General features: G+C 33.5%; 4 protein-coding genes across 8 annotated transcripts; 1 reads left to right on the forward strand and 3 right to left on the reverse strand.

Annotated features, from left to right (window-relative positions):
- Nucleotides 1-730: 730 nt before the first annotated feature.
- Nucleotides 731-6,978, reverse strand: LOC100778388 (potassium transporter 7). The gene is made up of 10 exons (XM_003530985.5): nt 6,419-6,978; nt 5,897-6,125; nt 5,559-5,807; nt 5,313-5,363; nt 4,661-4,921; nt 3,989-4,041; nt 3,769-3,883; nt 3,408-3,662; nt 2,071-2,593; nt 731-1,641 (listed from the first exon to the last, which is right to left on the reverse strand). The coding sequence occupies exons 1-10, from the start codon at nt 6,683-6,685 to the stop codon at nt 1,101-1,103; spliced, it is 2,544 nt and encodes an 847-aa protein (XP_003531033.1). The 5' UTR covers nt 6,686-6,978; the 3' UTR covers nt 731-1,100.
- Nucleotides 6,979-10,009: 3,031 nt separating this feature from the next.
- Nucleotides 10,010-14,180, forward strand: LOC100778928 (serine/arginine-rich splicing factor SC35). Of its 4 annotated transcripts, none has more exons than XR_005892530.1 (11): nt 10,010-10,197; nt 10,284-10,362; nt 10,451-10,530; nt 10,616-10,682; nt 11,293-11,361; nt 12,177-12,386; nt 12,478-12,694; nt 12,801-12,939; nt 13,204-13,409; nt 13,516-13,676; nt 13,768-14,180. XR_005892530.1 is itself a non-coding variant. In XM_003530986.5 (8 exons), the coding sequence occupies exons 1-8, from the start codon at nt 10,122-10,124 to the stop codon at nt 12,804-12,806; spliced, it is 804 nt and encodes a 267-aa protein (XP_003531034.1). In that variant the 5' UTR covers nt 10,010-10,121; the 3' UTR covers nt 12,807-13,082. The 4 variants fall into 4 exon arrangements, 1 of the variants encoding a protein (XP_003531034.1); XR_005892531.1 differs by having other exon boundaries at nt 13,516-13,627; XR_005892529.1 differs by having other exon boundaries at nt 13,516-14,180.
- A 2,433-nt stretch (nt 14,181-16,613) lies between these two features.
- LOC100798244 (heavy metal-associated isoprenylated plant protein 28) lies at nt 16,614-18,185 on the reverse strand. Its single transcript, XM_003532569.5, has 3 exons — nt 17,742-18,185; nt 17,021-17,093; nt 16,614-16,925 (listed from the first exon to the last, which is right to left on the reverse strand). Exons 1-3 carry the CDS (start codon nt 17,745-17,747, stop codon nt 16,729-16,731), a joined length of 276 nt encoding a protein of 91 aa, XP_003532617.1. The 5' UTR covers nt 17,748-18,185; the 3' UTR covers nt 16,614-16,728.
- A 1,883-nt stretch (nt 18,186-20,068) lies between these two features.
- Nucleotides 20,069-20,929, reverse strand: LOC100779456 (uncharacterized). 2 transcript variants are annotated; one of them, XM_003530987.5, is made up of 2 exons: nt 20,479-20,929; nt 20,069-20,375 (listed from the first exon to the last, which is right to left on the reverse strand). In XM_003530987.5, the coding sequence occupies exons 1-2, from the start codon at nt 20,822-20,824 to the stop codon at nt 20,242-20,244; spliced, it is 480 nt and encodes a 159-aa protein (XP_003531035.1). In that variant the 5' UTR covers nt 20,825-20,929; the 3' UTR covers nt 20,069-20,241. The 2 variants fall into 2 exon arrangements, with proteins under 2 accessions (XP_003531035.1, XP_040873942.1); XM_041018008.1 differs by having other exon boundaries at nt 20,453-20,875.
- Nucleotides 20,930-21,327: the final 398 nt, after the last annotated feature.

Below are 21,327 nucleotides of genomic sequence, written 5' to 3' on the forward strand. Positions count from 1 at the left end.
AACTAGACTTATGTTGGGCTAAGATCTGTTTATATTTCTGTATTTAAATGTCTCAAAGTCTAGTCAATTTACTTCTAGAATACACCTATAATTTTAAATAAAACTTTAAAATGTGTAGATTGGGGTGAGCCATGGAGGGCGATGATATTGTTTGACTTCATCTTAAAATCAATTGATATTATGTAAAATTCTCAACAAATACAAGCTACCTTGAGAATTAAGACAAACGATGCGAGACTTCTTAACACCTCAAGATGTCTCTTAGAATCAACAAGCCTACCTAGAAGGACTATAAATATTATGTTAGATTTCAATCATTTGACATTAAGTGAAATTGTCCAATAAATATATAAATTACACCTGAAAATTGAGGCAAGGGATGTGAAACTTCCTAATAAATGTATTTGTTCCTCCTTACTTTCAATTTCCAAACTAGTGACTTTAGTGTTAAATATCAAAAAGTCTTATGTTTATCAACTGTCAATGTAAAAAATTATCAACTAATAAAAAATTATCATTAGTACAAGTTTTAAGATAATTATTATAAAAATCATTACATTTGGTAGATTGTGATTAAATAATAATGTAAACTTGCATTACAATGCAGAAGCTATCTTCTCATAAAAAAACAAGAGAAACTTGCAACGATGCAATCTTCAAAGAGGAAGTGTAATCTCTTTTAAGGTTTAGTAACTAAAATGCCTCGTAAAAGATGAGATTAGGCAAACAGTTAACACAAACTAAAGATAGTTGGATTACACAACTCGGTGTTCATCATGTTGAAGTGGAATTTGACACATCCACAATGTGTACATAACAATCTACAGTTTCTTTTTTTTATGACAAATCTACATTTATCAGTTTCTTTTTTACACAAAGGTATGCCAATTCCTTATATCTACAGTGCAAGCTCACAACCATGAACCTTGAAACAATTTCCAGATTATGAGCTGGAAAGATATTCAGCAATTTGAGGTGCCAAAAAATTGGCAATCAAGCAATTAAAGAGCACTGCAAAATGAGAGTTCCAAGACCAACTCACTGCTACCAAACTATAATTCCATATTACCTGTCAATTGTTTGGGTTGGAAAATTGATGGTCAAACCATGTAGGTCATGCCAACCTGCATCAAATGTGAATGGGGTACACTTAAATTTGTGATCCCCCTTCGGCAATTCTTTCTCAGAAAGGCATAAAAATAGTTTATAATTAGCTTCTTGATAAACCATGAGTCTTTTCTTGCTCTTATATCTCCGTGACCAAGAAGATAAACAACTCCAGATTCTTTAGCCTTGCGTATAAAAGATAGCTCTCTTTCAAGACTCTGCTCAGCATCAACCACTGCGGGCTTAGGAGATTCAAGGTTTGTCTCCTCCGATGTGCTTGCTTCAAAATTGGGTATGGGTATGGTTGTATCATTAAAATCAGCCAGAAGAGGAACACCAAGTGAATAAACACTCCCATTGGGAGCTATGAGAACCCTAGAACCAGAGTACTCATCCTCAGAGTCAGTATCGTCATCCCCTTCACTCTCAAGCGACCTCTCTTGAGCCTCACGACGTATAAACTTCTCTAGGCTCTCCATCAGCAGTTGCTCAAAAGTTTGGTGATTTTCTTTGCGAACATCTTTGTAACCATACCTGTTGAAGATATAAAATTTCTGATCAGGGTTTTAGGATTGACAAAAAAAAAAAAACACTTTAATTACAGGGACAGCATATACTATAGGGAAAATTACAAAAAAGACATCTTAGTAAAAAGTATTCCAGTTTATGACTTGAAAGAGTGGCTGAGGAGCAACCATTTATCAACTCAGTTAACCACTTATTAATTGTTCCTGAACTAAGTACTTTTACCAACAATCACATCTTTGTGACTTTTCCTTGTATGATTTGACTAAATTATTCCCTCGAGAGATGTCCATGTAAAGCTATAGCACATTTCCAAAAGTAATACGTAGGCCTTCTTTTTCACAATCCATTCAATTTTTCAAAAGCTCATACCTCAACTGAACTAGCAAAGGTACACAATACACAATATCTCAAAATGTAAAATATTTAGCTAGTTACCTGGCAATACAGCGAAATATATGATAGCTTCTCTGGCAAACTCGCCGAAAAAGGAACCTTTCACTTTGAGGCACCATGGGAACTGGAACATACTTAATACTCACAAATATGATCATAGAGTGTATTGCTGGAAGTGTGGTTAGAAAATGCCCAAAAATGCCTGGAATTCCTTTTACCAACTCATTATAGAGCAAACCAATCCCAGGAGCTCGTATTGTCCCAAGATTGCAGCCTAATTCTTGCATCAAATCCATTGACAGCTTTTGCTTTACTTCAGTTTCATACTTGAGCTTGCTCCCATAATTCCATACAAACATTATAAAAAACATTATTACAGCAAAGACCAATATAATCCAACTTCCATCTGTTACACTCCACAAAACTGATGAAAAGAAAGTCAACTCCAATCCCAGGAAGACTACCGCAAAACTCAGCACTACAATGATGTGTATCTGCCATATAAGAAGCATAACAAGAGTTACTAAAATAGTGGTCATCATCATCACCCCCAGCTCAGCAATGCCTGAAAGACGACAAAGGAACAAGCTGAAAACAAATGCATATTTTATATAATGTAGTACAATAATAATAAAGGTAAATTCAGTGCATAACAATCAAATATTAACTCCCTCCTCCTGTCTAAGATGGAAGAATCAAATTATTATTGATGTATTCATTTTTACAAATTTAAACTTAAAGGTGAAAGCATTTCCTGAAGTAGACAGTAGGTTTTCAATGAGGATTGGTTTGACCGCTAGGATCAAACAGCATAGACATAAAGTTCTTGGATTTTGATTCCTATCAGTTGGTATGCCCTTGTTGAAACTTGTGACATGTTCTAACCTTGAAATGGGGTAACCTGCCTGCCCCCAACTATTAAATACCAAAAAAACAGAGCAATGCTTGATCATATCCATTTGGAATAAAATGATAGTTCCCACCTCTTAAAAGTGTTGTGAATGCAAGCAAAAATACCTTTATTTGTAAAGAATGACATTTTTCTGAAAATAAAGTCAGTTTTGAAAAACAGCATAATGATGATTTTCATACACTTTTAAGGGTTTTTTAAAAGAAAATCGGTTCCTCTTATACAAGGCTCCACCTCCACTATTACTATTCTTCAACTATAGTTGAGAATATCCAAGTGAAATCATAAGAGAGAAGCTCAATGTCTTTCCAAGTAATTGCAGTATCTATAAGCAACCTGTTATATACAGTTGGTCCCATTGAAAATGTGACATTATTTACAATTTGACATGCAATATGTGTATATGGCTGATAAATTTAACAAAATTATCTGTGTAAATAAAAATAGAGAAATTGAAATAAATCATTACCATATGCATTTCCAATCTCATCAATGCTGGATATAGAACAGACAAGCACCAAAGAAACAGCCAAGAGAAACCAGTTTATGACAGGAATATAGATCTGGCCCATGAATTTCCGAGAGGTATGAATTATTTTAAGACGAGGGAAACAACCAAGTGCAGCTGACTGTTTTATACAAGAAAATGTGGCTGTTGTCATAGCACGACTTGCAATTAATGCAGCAATGTTAGCAACGAGGAAAGTTGGCCAGAATGCACCACCTGCAAGCACAAAATAGTATTACATGAAGATTCTGTAAAGTGCAAAGACATATCACTGAAAACATTGATAAAGGCTAGTGCAGAAACTAAATAAACTAACACTTACTTGGAACAGAAGAATAAAAGGCATTACCAGCATCAGCATGGTTTTCCATAAGGTATGCAGCTTGACCCAAATAACCCAACAGTAGGCACGGTAAAACAAGAAATACAAATGTAAGCTACAAACAAACCACCATCAGTTACATCAAAATATTAGTTGATAAGATACAGAAAGTAAAACGGAAACAGAAGTTGTCAATTATAACATAGACATCATTCATTACCTGAACTGATCGTACAGAGAAATAGCAAAGATCTGCAAACATAGCCTCAGAGCCTGTAACAGGATCCAGTAACAATGTTAATCAGCAGTTCAAAAAAATTGTACGTGCCAGCAATACCTAAATGCAAATTGCATATTCACCACATTACAATATCAAGAGATTTTGGTTTGGGGAGCAGAGGATACTGTGATAGTGTTAGATGTTCACAGGGAATATGCCTAATAAAGCCTCAACAGTAATCTTTTTCTCTTACACCACATAAAGGAAGATCCAATACTGCAATGAACCCTCAAATTATGATAAAACTCATTAGGAATGTTATTCCACCTCAGATAGATAATGAACAGAAACTTAAGGCCTATTTGTTTTACATCAAGAATCAATTTCCCACACCGAGCACATTTTCTGATGCTAAATTTGTGGTTGTGATTAATATTGACACACATCCCAATTACAATCAACAGTTCAAAATCATTCCTATCAAAATCAATTCTACTCAATTTTAAAACATTGGGTACTTAGGCATTGGCCATTGCAATTGCTAGCAAAGAATTGGTTTATAAATACAGAACAACAGACACACCAACTGAATCAAATACAAAAATATACATGACAAGCAGAACATGTATAACTAAATTCAACATATCCATGACCCTGCATATATGTGCTTACCAGTTGCACACAGAAGACAGCCCCCAAGAGAATACCATGCCTTGGTTGGATTCCTTGCAAAGAAATAATATATATGAATAGGATTAAATGCCCTCAAGACACTGCTGTCATATTTGACAAGGTTGTATATACCAATGCCCGCAAGAGAACAAAACCATATAAACAAAGCAGGTCCTACAGCAAGCCCCACTTTACTTGTTCCATACTTCTGTACACTGAACAAAATGACAAGGCAGGCAACAGAAATCATCACCACTTCATCTGCATAATAAAGGAAAAAGAAGAAAAGATTAATCCAACTACAAAAATGATACTAAAATTACAATATTTAGCCAGATTCTGCTACAGACTCCACCAGGATTACCTAAACTATAGGAAACACATCCCATATTATCACACTTTGGTTGGATTGACATACATAGCATAAGCATTCTACAAACACAAGACTGAATTTGGTCAATGCTAGGACCAGAAAACTCAGACAACATTAAATACAAAAAGGAAGCCTAAAAGCTATTACTGTTATAGGAAAAGCTACAAAAAATTATTCCAAAGAGGAAAGACAGAAGTCTAAGTTCTCTGGATTTGTCTGTAGATAACATGAAAATTAATAACTATTAAAGATACATTTGCTAATAGGATAGCACAATACCTTGCTTAATTGCATCTACCCCAACTTTCAAACCATTAAGAGATGATAGTACTGCAGAATGAAAAAGATATAAAGTAAGAATTAATATGAAGAAATGGCTATTGAAAAACAACAGAGGCCAGGTACACAAGCAACAAGATGACGTTACAAGTATGATATTAGTAATTTAGTATCAGTCCAAACACATTACAACAAAAAAAAATTCTGAAGAAGTTATAGAATACATGCACAACAGCAGTAAGCAACCTGACATTGCTGGTGTAACAACCCCGTTAGCCATCACCATGGAAATACCAGCAAGAACAAATAATAGTAGAATCTTCTTCAGAGTCACTGAAGTCTCTAGTCTTTCCTTGATTTTTAAAGACCTTTCAAGCTCGGCAGATGGCACCTTTAGCCTAAAGCCTGATATTCGGGCATCCGATCGCAACTGATTGGGAAGAAGACTCACCTTAGCATTTCGACAAATCAACGAGTACAATGCAAACGTACCACCTGCAGTGGTTTTAAAACAACCATAAACTTGAGTGCAGAACAGAAAACAATACTGAAGAATTATCTTTAAAACACTCAATTTAATATACCTTCCCCGTCATCATTGGCCCACAGAACAACAAGGACGTACTTCACTAACGGAATCAGGATTAAAGTGTACAAAACAAGCGACAAGGCTCCGAGAATATCTTCATTTCCATTAATAGGAGCCTTCCTAAACATAACACTGAAGGTATACAAAGGACTTGTTCCAACATCGCCAAACACAACACCGAGAGTTTGAAAAGCTAAGACAATTCCTTTTCCCACACTAACATCCTGAAACAGGACACGAGCAATAAGAGAATAAAAACAACACAAAACAGCACATCACTAATAACACGTAATTAATCCAATCCAATGCTTCCAATGTGGAAATTAAGCTAGGGAATCAAGTTGTTTTTTTTGTGGAAATCAACTAATCAAGCTTGAAAAGCCAGCACAATCCCTTCCCCACACTAACATCCCGCAATAAGAGAATCCAAACAACACAAAAACAATGCTCAACAGTGACATCACTAATGAATCACTAATCCAATGCAATGCTCTTCGATTTAAAGTTTGGGAATGACCTCGTAGTCGTTTCTGTGAGCGCCGGGAACCTCGAGGGCTTCGACGTCGAAGGAATCGATACGGGGACCGGTGCGGACGAGTCTCTGTTCAGCATTGTCCTCGTCGTCGGAATCAAACATGGCCTGGTGGCGCAAATCGGCGGCGTCGAAATCCTCGATCTCGGAGGGATCCTCCTCGTCCTCCTGGAAGACCCACCGCGATTCGGTCGAGTCGAGATCGTCCTCGCCGCCTAGCGAATGGTGACTTTTCGTTTTAGGGTTTGCCATGGAAAATGGGTATTGTGCTGATGATGATTATGATTATTGATTGGAATTGGAATGAAATGCAGTGCGGAACTGCAGAAGAAGGTGTTTTTTAGTCGTAACTGAAATTCAACAACTGCAACATGCGCTTTGTGGTGCAATGGAGTAATTCACAAGCACGAATTGAATTTTTCACGTACCCAGAATCGAATCTATTGATTGACTGTGAATCTTTATTAAATAATAATAATTGTATAAAGGTACCATTGTTTTGATGTTTTCCCTTTTTGAGAATACGAAAGGGGAAAGAAAACACCCTTTTACACACAGGTATTATTTCAATCAATCTATATTAACCCATCCAACTAAATCAAATTAACTAAGTATAAATATTTATTTTTATCTTTTAATAGATAAATAGATGATAAATTTATTCTTAAATGATTAAAATTTAAAATTTAATCTTTAAAAGTAAAAACAAATAAAAAAATACCATAAACTTATTTGGTCGTTAAATTTTGTTCGTTGTCATTAATGAAATAAGTGATACAGATGAACACATTTGTCACAAAATTAATTATCAACGTGGTCATACTAAATAAGTTAAATGAATATGTCAATAAATTATCATTATTCAACTTAAATGTTATAATTTTTTTGTTAAATGAAAATGTCAGTCATTCTTTTTACGTAATTTTTATTTTAAACCAAAATGTCAATAAGTTTACATTAGACAAAAATGTCAATAAATTATCATTATTGGACCAAAATATCCATAATTTTCTATTGTATCCAAATGCAGTCATTTTATTGAATGTAAATGTCAATAATTTTTTGTTGAATCTAAATCTCAATATGTTTCTATTAGACTAATTTGTTAGATCTTAACTATTTATTAGTAAAACAAACATACTAATATGATTACATAAAACGTTCAAAAAATCAACACAAAACTAAAATATGATACAATATTAAAAATTTAATAAGAGACTTCTTCCAATAAAATTTCAATTAACGTCATCAAGCACTTTTGTTTGGGCATTTTATATTATTGTAAATTTTGAAACAAATTATATGATATATACATAGATGTTAAAACTAAGGTTGCATTTGGTTTGTTAAGAAGACAGGATAGTCACGACAACAACAGATAAATAGTTGAGTCACATAATAACTTTTCGTACCGTACACGATTTGTATTTTTACTTTTGTTTGGACAAAAAATTGTATCGGAATTTAGTAAATTACAAGTTTTGAGTATTTATTCAGTCCATTATTCTTTGATTTGTACTAAGCCTCAGTTATTTTTTAATCAAACGTTGGACAAATATTTTTGTATTATTTAGTCTCTTATTTTTTAGCGAATCAAACACACCCTCAATATCTACATAAACAACACTCTTTTTTTTTAATAAAGCAAATATATATATATATATATATATATATATATATATATATATTATTTCAAATGAAAGTATAACAGACTTAGGATGAGATAAATTCATAAAGTAATTATATATTAAATTCATGTTTAAATTTTGCAATTTTTTAATTATCATTTAAGTTTACCTGAAATAAATAAGTATATTTGCATCCTAAATGATAATAAATGTAAATTTGTTAAAACTATTTGTTTTCTTTTTCTGTTTTTAGGCAATTTTTTTATGCACAAATAAATCTTATTCTTTAAAGAATATCATTACAATTCTGTTTAAAATATAATTACAATTAAGGCTTTTCATTCTTTCCAAGTTTGTTTAGTGCATATCATATTAGTTCCACAAATTCAAGCCGAGTGAGTCACACATCAGTTACCAATAAAAAAATAGTAAATAGTCATTTTTGTTTCTAGATGTGTAAATAGATGACAAAATTTCTCTCCCAATGATTAAATTTAAAAATTTGGAGAAATTTATCCTAAAATTATATTTTACGCTTAAATAAAATGAAATTTGGAGTTTATCAAATTAATCTAATAGAAACATACTGATATTTAATTTTAGCAAAAAATGACTGACATTTACGACCAAAAAAATTACTCACATTTTGATACAATAGAAAATTATTGATATTTTAGTCTAATAATGATAACTTAGTGACATTATTGTTTAGTTGAAACATGCAAATGTTTTGGTCCAAAATAAAAATTACAGACATTTTTGTGCAAAAAAATTATTGATATTTTTGTCCAAAAAAATACTAAATTTTTTGTCCAACAAAAAATTATTAACATTTAGGTCCAATAATAATAACTTATTCACATTTTGGTCAAATCTATTCCGCATGACTATGTTGACAATCAATTATGTTTGTCTTTTATTCTTGGCATTAGTTTCCATTAACAAAATTATGATATGGCAAACAAAATGATAAAGTCATTTCGTCATATCAGCATAGAGTGTCATGTCATCATTGATCTACAAGAACTAATATAAAAATAAATATAATTTGTAAGGATTAAAACTAAAAAATGACATTTTTGTTGGGATGAAAAAAATATGTCTCAAACTAAATATTATAATAAATGCATAAATATTAAAACAACCCTCAAGTTAAATATTAAAATTTGTACATTTAATAATGTAATACACTTAACACTATCAAGTTTTCTTGTAACTCTTATTATGAAAATTTACTTACCACCATTGTGAGTGCCTCAATCACCATTTATACATTATCATTACAATCACCGTCATTATTACATTGTTGCGAACACCACCGTAGTCAACATCATTATTATTACTATTGTTGCTTTCTATCGCAATCATTGTTGTCATTGTCATAAATATTACTACTTTTTTGATTGTTGTTACCACCACCACTATTATTATCGTTATCTTCACTTTCATTGCTATTATCATTGTTGCCACAATTATTTGTTTGAAGGGGATGAAGGTTGAAACATGAAGGAAGACAACAGATAAAAGAGAGAGATAAGATAAATGAGTTAGAAGATAAAAGAAGTGTAAAAATTATGATGTGGATAAATTAATGTGAAACATTTATTTGTGGTCTTGCAAATATGTTATTATTTTGTTTTAATTTTTTAAATTTTTGTAATTATAAGTTAATGATGGAATAATATGATGACATCATCATTTTTATAATGAATATCAGAACGAAAGATAAAATAAACATAATTTATGAGGATTTAAAAAAATATAAATATGAAAAATAAAAATAAATAAATTAAAAAGATGCAAAAAAATTATTTAAACCTTACAAAAATCATGAGATTATTTTTTATTTCTTAAATGTAAAAAAAAAACATTTTAAAAAATGTAAAAAAGATAAGAAAAGAAAAGAGTTGAGTGTGAAGATAAAATATAAATAGAGGCATAGGCAGAGCGAGTATTCAAGAAGATTCTGCGGCCAAACGTTTCCTAGCCGAAACCCTAGCTAGCTCTTTCTTAATCCATAATCTCTCTTCTCTTCTTCTCTTTCTATCTGCAAAACAAAAATGTCTCACTTCGGACGTTCGGGTCCCCCAGACATTTCCGACACTTACTCTCTTCTCGTTCTCAACATCACCTTCCGTAAGCTCACCCTTTCTGTCTTTTTTCTCTTCACTTCAATTTTTCTGCTAAACCCTTAATCTAACGTTCGGTATCGTTTCGTTCAGGTACCACCGCCGACGACCTATTCCCTCTCTTCGACAAGTACGGGAAGGTCGTCGACATCTTCATCCCCAAGGATCGAAGGTTTTCAATTTGTTTCCCTCCATTTATTCATACGTTGTTTGTTTATTTGTTTATCTGATGATTATGTACTTTAATTTTTGTCGTGAAGAACTGGTGAGTCAAGGGGTTTTGCATTCGTGCGTTACAAGTATGCTGATGAGGCTCAGAAGGCCGTTGAGAGGCTCGACGGTATGTATGCTTGTGGTTTTTACGAACGAATGGTTTCGTGTGATTGAATGTGTTTCGTTTGAACGAACGAATTTTAACTATTCAGGGAGAATGGTTGATGGTCGTGAAATAACCGTCCAGTTTGCGAAATATGGGCCTAATGCTGAGAGGATGTAAGTTCCTCACTTGTCTTTGGTTATTTGTTTATTTGTTTGTTCATTTTGTAATTGTTATCCTGTCAATTTTTACCGTCGCATTGTTTACTCTATTGTTGGGTGGATTTTGCTTTTGTTTTTCTGAATAATGAAAATTATTTTTATAGAATTGTTTTGCAAACCATTTTTCTATTTGGAAGTTTTTGCCGTTCTCCGCTACTCAGACCATCACCATGGTGATAGCTTAATTTAAAAATCTATTTTACTGCTGGTATGTTTGGGATTTGCACTCCCAGTTGTTGTTGTTGTTGTTGTTGTTGTTGTTGGGGGTGAGAATGGAATGCCTGGAGAAGGAAGGTATTGCTATATTATGTGGGGTTTGAGATGAGAGCTGCAATGATTTGAAGAAAACGAAATAATCCTTTACTAAACAAGTTTCAAAGCAATCAATTTAAGAAAAGCTCCCAAAATAGACTTTTTTATAAAAACCAAAAAAAAGTTTGAACAATAATCATGCCGGCCTTTTGCTTCAATATGATGACTTTCTTCATTTAATGCATGATGAAGTATGTTTCTCAAGGATTCTTACGCATTTATCTGTTACTTAGTTGAGTTTTTCAAATTGCAGTCACAAAGGAAGGATTATTGAAACATCCCCGAGATCAAGGCGATCAAGGAGCCGTAGCCCAAGGAAAAGGTTTGCTGTTTTTAAATTTCCTTGCTGCTTCTAAAGTGTTGTGATTTTAGTGTCTTGAGAACTGTCAAACTACCATTGTGTAATTACTTTTCTTGTTGATACATCAAGTTGGGCAAGCATGTTTTGATTGTGTGTAATGAGTTGAGTGTTATGTTTCAATTACACATGTTTTCTTAGCTTTTATTTTTATGTTGTGATGGATGTCCACAGTATAGCTAAAACCATCTTTTGAAATATTCAATGGTACATCGAATGCTATGTTTTTGTGACAATCAAGCTATGTTTTCATGCAATCTAATTTTGGACTTCAATGAGATGTTATGTTACTTTTCTGATTTCAGCTCTTTAACTTTTCTAATCAGAAGAACTTGTACAGCATAAAATAAACTATGTTCGCTGCTGTGTTGAACCATGCTTATAGTATATTTCACTCAATTCCTATATTTTTTTAAAAAGTAAGCAGGTAGTTTTTTGCTGATTAGCCTTTGTGAATGCCTGAATGCTTTTCCCCCATTAACTATCATTTGTGCCATTATAAAGACAGTAGCTAGTATAAAATTATGTTTGGGAGATTTTTCAATAGAATTTTGTGTTTGGATTATCATATTCTCTCAAATAATTTTGTATAATTTTTTTTTCTCGAAAAAAGCTATTATTCTCCAAACAATATCAAACATGCCAAATGCCATTTATCTGATCACCTTGAAAACTGCTTTTAGTAATTAAAATGGATATTTGATAGCCAATATAGTTTGGCCATTCATTTTTTAATTAACAGGCTGGAGAAATGGATTGATTGATGTCTTTATTTGCAGGCATCGTGATGATTACAAAGATCGAGATTATAGGAGGCGAAGTCGCAGCAGAAGTTATGATAGGTATGAACGTGACAGGCACCGTGGGAGAGACAAAGATTATCGTCGCAGAAGCAGGAGCCGTAGTGCCAGTCTTGATTACAAGGGTCGTGGTAGGGGACGCTATGATGATGAGCGTAATAGTAGAAGCCGGAGCAGATCAGTTGATAGGTCTTCAATCATTGATAGCTAGCTCTTTCAACTGTGTTTTTCCCCATTTATTATTATTATTATTTGACTCTTTCATTTTTATTCTCTGTAGCGGCTCCCCTGCACGGCGCAGTCCTAGTCCTCGAAGGAGTCCTTCCCCTCAGAGGAGCACTTCCCCTCAAAGGAGTCCTTCCCCTAGGAAGAGTCCACGGGGTGAAAGTCCTGCAAATCGTAGCCGCGATGGGCGTTCTCCTACCCCTCGCAGTGTCTCACCACGCGGTCGCCCTGATGCTTCTCGAAGCCCTTCCCCTCGAAATTCAAATGGGGATGTAAGTAATGTTTGTCTTAAAGAATGTAGTAACAAAATGATCAACTTTTTAGTCAACATGGTATCTTGTACATACTGTGACTTTTTTTAATTATGCTCTCTTGCAGGAATAAGCTATGTTCATGAAAAATTCTGGAGACGCCGGACTATTGCACCTGTAGCTGTTTTGCTATTGTTGGATCTTTTAGTCTATGTGAATGATCTTATCGGAGTCATTGAAGGATTTTATGATCTAAGTGCTGTTTGGTAGGGTCAGACTTCCTGATGTTTTGAATGGTTTTATATTTTGACTTGCTATGTCGTCTACTTCGGTGTTTGGTAACTATTAGACCTTGCAGTTGACAGGTTAATCTCTCAGTTTGAGGGATTTTGCCATTTTATTTTTGTTATACTGTTTGCATTTTTCTCTCTCCATATCTCCGTTTTCATTTCCCAATTTATAGTAAGGAATGGCTGTGATCTAGTTAAAGCTCTGTTAATTTATGTTGAACAACTTATTGGGTTTTATAGTTATGATCGGGAAAAGTGATGAGAGCATGATAGGCGCATGTTGACTTTGTTGCTGTTGATGCTGTTTCTATGTCATTGATGATTGGTCGCGAATTTGATGCTGGTTGCAAGAGTATGCTGGTTTTAGGACTGTGATTGTTTTACCAGTGTGCTGATTAGACAGACAATTAGTTGACTTGGTTTTTTCCTGAATGATCTGATCATTGGTAAGCTCTTTTGGTTTACATTCTTGTTTCTTCTGGGATCCCTCATATCCATTGAGAATTCTGATCTTTGATCTCATATCCGTGTTTGGTTTTCATTGGGAAAAAGTTTCCTGAAAAGGATTCTTGATGCTGTGATGAACACGAGTTGAGCATATTTTGTCATGTAGCTGATGCCTCGTAGGAGTTGGACCTGTCATTTGTAGAGTTGGACCTGTGGGGTACTAAATATGAACTTTAATGTGCTGGTGTTTATTTCTAGTCACAGTGGTAACACCTTCATGGTTTATTTTTAGGGTATTTTAATCAATAATTTTTAACATTGATCTTTCAAGATTATAACATCTGCTACTTAATGTAGTGAGATACAATTGTTGTAGCACACTGCTCCATGACACTGTAGCTGTGAGGTGGTAGCTGATGCATCTTTAATATGAAATGCATGTGTTCGTGAATAATTTGAAGCACTAACCAATTACTGTAGCTGACTGTTGCTGCCCTTTTTGCTGGGATCGGGTTGGCAATGGTATTAGCGGTTGGTACTGATGATGGCTGTCTAGCTGTGCTGCTGGTTTCTGTTGATTCCAAAGCCGTGTGACAGAATTGTTTTTCATTAGTGATTTGGTTTTGTAGTCTCAATTTCAGTTATTCATTAATTCTTATGACACAGAGTTATCACACTTGTCTTTTTTTGCTTTGATATTGTGATAGCTATTGCAACATTGTGTTGTGTTTACTGTTTTGCAACTGAAATGATAACCAATGTGTTTTAGAGACGAGGTTCTTTTAAATTTACAAGTTTTCTTGGGTTGTTGGTGATCATTTCAAACTTTTACATTTGAGTGGCTGACTGTTATATGTCACAAGAAGTATTGAAGAGGTGCTTGCTGCCAAATCTTGCATACTAATCAGCATATTAATATCTTGTTAAGCTAATTTTAAACATTTTAGGGTTTGCTTTATGGTAATTGGATAAAGGTTTAGTTTTGAGGATATTGAAATCTCGTTAGGCTAATTTTTCTGTCAAGATTATTGTGTTCTTATTCTTGGTATAGGAGTCAAGTGAGTGCATTGATTATTTTGTTAAGTTCGTTGATAAGCTCAGCACACGACCAATATGAAATGTTCTATTTTCTTTAGTGGAGACAATTAATGGCTTCATATTTTTGTAGCAGTGGGGGAAGCTATATGAAATTGTAGTGGGATGAAAATACCCATTATCAATTTGATTTATGATCCAGCGTTATTGGATTTTTGCATATGTTGCGTTGCTTTCTAGATTTCAGAGTATGTTGGACGAGAATAGGAAATAGATTAATATCCTGTACTAGTTAACTTAAGATGATGTATTGAATATTGAGACTCAGATTTGTTATCTACGTAGGGAATGTCACTAGCCTTATCAATTGGACGAGGATGTGTGGAGAGTCCCCTCCGACTAGTTGAAAAATCCTACTCGATGTTATTGACCATATAGTAGTGGCGACGGTAACTGAGTTCCACTGCACGTCTTAAAAGAGTCACGTGAATCTCAATAACACTGCTAAACCCAAGCCAAATAAAAGTCGTGTTTTAAATATTGGAAGAAGAGGAAATTAAAAAAGGCGTGTGATGAAAATAACACCATCAAGGAAGTATAGGAAAAAAGGACGTGGTAGTTTTAAAAAGGTAGAGAAAACAATTACAGATTACCTAATCAAAAAAAGATTTACGTTAGGGAAATGCTATGATGGGAATATCCAGATATAGATGTCAGTCAGAGCTTGAGAAATACCAAGAAAATATAAGTTGGAGAGACATGGGTTCATGATAGAGGTTTCTAGGCTGCAAAAAAAGATGCCAATGGGAGTGTAGGGATGTGAGAATGTAGTTTTGACTGATTAAGTGGAGTGACAGTATGTTATGATTTCACTCATTGTAGGGGTTAAGTTGTAATGACTACGTAGAATGATTGAATGGGTGAGCAAATGGGGCTACAATAATTATAAACCCCATTTTGCTAAACGTGATAGTTGTTTATTCATTAACCAAATGCTTAACTAAATGTCCGAATTTCTAACTAAATGCATCAATCCAATAACAAATATTGCTGCTGTCTTATTGATGGTAACATTATAATTAGAATAATGCACTTCAAACAGATTCCGGCTACTAACATTAGCATATTCAAGCATAGATCACCGATAACTGCATAACGAATATATACCAACCAAGTGTTGTTCGTTAGCACGAAAGAAATATGCACGAAATGCCCGAATAGTGACAGTTTTTTAAAACAAGTATTCTTATATTTGATTGAGTAGTGACCAATTCATCGTCTAACCAAGAACAGGAGTAATATCCAAAAACGTATCACAAATTACCTAGCAGTTACCTCATCTAGTGGGGGGTTTTGGATAAATTTATCATTGTGTATAAAAAAAATGTTGACACATCTGCTAACCATCTATAAACAACTCCAAGTGGAACTTCCCTTGATCAAAGCTTCAAGTTCAAGTCTTAATGATAAAAAAATATAATTAAAAGAAAAAATTCTACTAAAGGTAACTAAATTTACATGTGAAAATTAATCGGCAAAGATGATGAATATTTTGTACTGATTGAAAAAAAAAATCTATTGACCATTAATATAACAGTAAAAAATGATAGTATGGATTCATTAATACTTCTCAACTTGATGAGTTTTTTATGAAGGAAAAAGACACTTAAAATAGAATTAAAGAAGAGGTTGTGAGGAGTGTCTATCATACGGCTTTAAACATGTACTAACCGAAGAGTTGGTGTACATTATTTTTTTATTAACTGTACACCTATATTTTAGTTTCTTAGGCCCCTAAAAAAAGGTTCTTAGGAGAAACTTTGATTTTCATACTTATTTTATAATTTTGTAAGCAAATTCTTAAATAAACTTGTATTAAGTTTACCCGCAAGAAAAGGGAGAACAAACACCTGTATATGGGGTACATGACTTGTTGGAACTAGGAACTATTTATGTTAAAACGAGGTTTCAAAGTGCACAATTTATGTTATAATTTTTAAATTCAATTTATCCTTCCAGGGCATGATATCATTCAGGAGTTATTTGTAGTTGAATGCAAATCCGAGTTTCAAATTTGTAGCAAGACTAGAGTCTAGAGGCCTCAAAACTTAGTTGGATATGTCTCTGTTACACTCTAAAATATCTTCACTGAACATTGCGATTGGTCATGATTTCTATGGAAATGAGAATACAAACTAACGTATAAATCTATCATCCCACACAGAACATGAGATATTAAATCCCAAAGAAAAAGCCCCCCAAAAGAAAAAGAATATATCAAATTTAGAAGAAGTTGAAGGGGTTGAATCTAAAGTTGGCATAATTGGAGCTGACATAAGCATTGAGCAACTCATTCTGAGCAGACCAGAAGTCAGCTTTGAGACCCCCTCTCCTAACTGCTTTTAGGATTTTGTTCTTGTGTGTGTATCCAGTCACTACTACTTTCTGGCAATTAGTATCCACTTCCACTTTTTCTATCCCTGCATAAACAGTACCACACATTAATACAACCACCAACTCAGAAATCAGAATTATTGTGACACTGATTAGCAAAATCCGTTTCAATTAAACCAACCTTTTAATTTTGAGAGGCATTTCCTTAGTCTTTTCTCATGTATGCAAACCATCTCCACTTTTAACTCAACAACCTGCAAAGCAAAACAGTGATTGAACATTATTCAACAGAATTGGTTGCAAATTTAAGAAAGACTCTGCGGAGGTTAGACTACCCTTTTGTTAGCTAATTGCATACATGAGACTAGTATTATTTCCCAATTAATCAGGCTATGATGATACCCTTTTTAGTTCATTTGGTAATCATTTTTTCATAGAGTATGCATGATTTCATTTATTAATTTAATAAATAGAATCATCTATCAAGGTTTAAATCGTGATCATGATTTCGTTGAATTCCTTAATATTGTGGACATGTGGTCACAATTGCAGTCGCATGACAATCACAGACATTTCAAAAACCTTAATATTTCGGCCAAAATCATAGTTGTGGATTATTTTTTAAAACCTTATTATCCATAATTATTTTTTAAAAACCTTGTAATCTATGATGCTTATATGAAACCTAAAAAACACCCAATCGTATATTTTTCAGCATAATTGTTTAAGGTCAAATATGCAAGAACTAGAGTTTTTTTTTAAGGCACAGTAAAATTTATTAAATAAAGAGCATAGGTTTGAGCACAAGAGTGACAAGATGTGTCAAAACCATGAAAGAATGAAGGATAACATCTGAACAAACCGTGTAACAGTAATGAGATTAAAAGTTATGGGAATAATACCTCCATGGAAACTGCTGTGAGGAAATGATGCTACAGAATGATGATTTGGAGAGGGAAGACTGACCAGGAGTGAAGGATAAAGTGAGATAGAATGATTTGGAAACAATTGAAATGAGAGTTAATCAATGAGACAGAGACATACACACAAGGTTATTTATATGTTAAACCGAAAGACAAGATCAACTAAAGTTAGAAGAAACATTAAGTGGGGGAATGTCTTGGGTTTTGAGTCTGCTGGCTGCTTAAACTAGTAATATAAGGCAAAACCACAAGCTTTTTCAGGACACAAACACATTAAGCTTTAGAATATGCGACACAAGCCTCGAGGTTTTGGATCCACGAAAAGCAATGAGTGTATGAGAATTTGAAATCATTGGCTTTGACAGGTCCAACATGGCTTCTTTTTTTTTTCCCTTCCTTTTGACCGAAGTTTTACTCAGACAGAGAGGAAACCAAAAAAAGAAAGAGATCAGACAAAGAACTCTTGGATTTGATGACAAGTGCATTCAGCATGTTGAACACCTGGCACATTAAACGTAACTTATATCTCGAATCTGTCCATACCCATATTAAATAGATTCTTTAAACATAAGAAAATTCAAGTAAATTGTAAATACGTTCTTTAAACCTTAGCCATTTGCTAAGATTTGGTGTTAGCGTTATTTCAATGTTATTTTTATTTTATAAGATTATAAGGTTAACTTGACGTTGAATGAAGAAGAAAGAAAAAGAGAGGTTGTGGAATTAAATCTCTCTATTAATAAAATTTAACAACTAACATTTATCAATAAAAAAATGTTATTTTTATTTTTTCTTAGTGATATTTAACTATTTACTATGGTTACGTTGCTTTTATCTTTTTTAAATTTTGATGGATGTAAATAAATGATATGAAGATTAGTAATGTAAGGAGAGAGGATTTGTCATATAGGGAGAAACAAAAAAGTGGACAGTAAAATGCTTACTCTGCAATGTGTGCAGCAGGCTTGGTATATGAATAAAGTGGATCAATTCTTTTCTTGTTATCTGACATATGGTATTTCATTTGCTTCAATGTGGAGCACATAGGAAAAAGAAGTACAGATCAGAAAAGAAAAAGAGAATAGAAACGTCTATGTAGACAATGAGAATGACAACAGGAAACAGACCAAGCAGCAAGTTTGGTATATAATTTAGTTGATGTACTTTTTTGCTTAACCCACACCATATTGATGTTGATGCTCGGTATACGAGATTTCTCTCACACAAGAACTTTGGATTGAGGTCTTTTCTCACCCGTTACAAGAGAAATTTTTATGTTATGGAAATAATATTATATCATAACAAAATAAATACAAATTTACAAACCGTTCGATGCTAACTTTCATGCAATTAATTTCCAACTCTAAAGGATCCTGGTCCCACTACTTCATTGTAATGCTTCCAATGTCTATCATAAGATTCTCCTTTGCTCAATACTTTTCTTTAGCTGCTATTACTAGTCAAGGAAGATCGTTTAGCAAAGTTGTAAGAGTGAAGGACTAAGTTAAAATTAATTTCCATTAACTTGCTTTACTTTTCGTTTTGGATTTCGGTGACTTAATACAAAGAAATATTAACAATATTAGCTTCTTTCTTTTCTCTTGGGGAAGAATTATATCTAATATATTACGACTGGCAAAATAGATACATATAATGCACACAAAAAAAAATCCATATCCAAAACTCAAATTTAAGACAGAAATTAAATAGCAACAATTATGTACTAATTAATCCACATGGTTTGATATTAAACTCTTCTCCTAGTAGAGTTTAAGGAAAAGCATAGAGAAGACTGTAGGGAGTGTTTTTACAAATGTTTGAAAACACTCATAAAAATAGCTTATGATATGTCAATAACCTGTTTTCAGCTTATTTCCAAAAAAATCTTGGATAACTGACAAAAACAACCTAAAATTTAAATATAAACAGTACATCTCTTCTTTGATTAAATAAAAACAACTTATATATAATTATTTTCCCGATACACTGATTCCACAAGAGCTTAATTAAATTATTTACTCAAACACACACACACACACACAAGTTGCGAGGAAACTTTGTATCCTATGTTCTGAAATTTGAAGCAATATGATCGATCATGATGTATTGGATATATTCATACAAACAGTTAAACACCAGCATGGAATCTATCTCAATTAATTTAACACCATGCATAAATTATTATAAATTTCTAATACTATTTTGAAAAGAAAAAAAAGTTCAACTGCTGCAAAATTGCAATTTACCTCGCACTTCCCACATTATCTTCATTTGGCACAAGTGAATCACCAGAGAAATTAATCATGTAAAAAAAAATTACTCCTATTAACATTCATATAGGAAAAAAAACAAGATTTGTTACAGTCTTAAGATAAGAATCTTTCACTCACTAGCGTATAATTCAATTTACAAAGTAAGAAAAGAGGCGAATGGTTAGGGTATTAAATATTTAACCACACTTCAAAACAAAGACTTCTTTCTACTGAGACGTAGAGAGCGATTCCTTTCCTCCAAGCGTTCGAATTATAGCTTCCAGAAGTTTAATGTCCTCGTCACGCTTCTCGATCTCTTCTTGCTTCGCACGCAGCTCTTCCATGTGCAACTCAAACACCTCTGTTTCAAAAAAAAAAAAAAAATCAGAAACGATTAGTTTTTTCGATCACAGATGACAGATCAGAACTATTCCAAACCTAAATGATGATGATGATGATGATACTTGTGGTGTTTTCGAGTTCGGCGGTGAGTTGTTGAGCGCGCGATTCGGCGGATTTCTGAGCGGCCTCGGCCTGGCGCTTCTCGGAGCGAGCGCGGGCGGCGGCGGTGATGGCAGCGTCGACCTCTCTCTCCAAGGTTTGGACTCGTTGGTGGAGGAGCTTGATGGAGCGGGCTTGGTCGGCGGCGAGGGAGGCTTTGGAGAAGGTGTCGTCGTCGACGAAGACGGCTTTGGTGAGGAGAAGCTTCTGGAGAGAGTCGAGATTGGAGGCCATCTCCGTCAGATTCGTCATCGCTCCGCTCCATCGCTCTCCTTTCTCGCTCTCCCCCATCGTCTCACTGCCCAACATCAACCCTGCCTTCTTCTCACTCGTTAATTCACTTTAACTTTCTGCTGCAATGAATCTCACACTCCTGGATTTTTATTAAAAAACTCCAAATTTTGGTGGATTTTATTTCTTATATTTTTTTAAGAGATTTCTTATACTTATTCAATTAGTTTATGATTTTATATTTTTTAATAAATTTTAAAAAATGCATTTTGTTTGTGGTGTCACTTTTCTAAAAATAAATAACATCGATTTAGTGATAAGAGATTTGATTAATACGTGTGAGATCATGAAAAAAAAAACATTCTTATAGTGATTTTTTTTTTTTAAAAAAGGAGAAACAAAAATAAATCTCATCCATACATTGTTAAATATTAATTTCATTAGTGCAAAAGATAATATTTGAGTTAATGATAATTTGTGTGTTTGAATTAAAGTTAGTACACTTTATTATTTATTTATCAATTGAACTTGATTTAGAATTAACATTATTTTGCAAATTTGATTTTGACTAAAATTAAGTA

The sequence above is a fragment of the Glycine max genome, chromosome 8 (genome assembly GCF_000004515.6).
Source record: "Glycine max cultivar Williams 82 chromosome 8, Glycine_max_v4.0, whole genome shotgun sequence".
In the NCBI taxonomy this organism is placed as follows: Eukaryota; Viridiplantae; Streptophyta; class Magnoliopsida; order Fabales; family Fabaceae; genus Glycine; species Glycine max.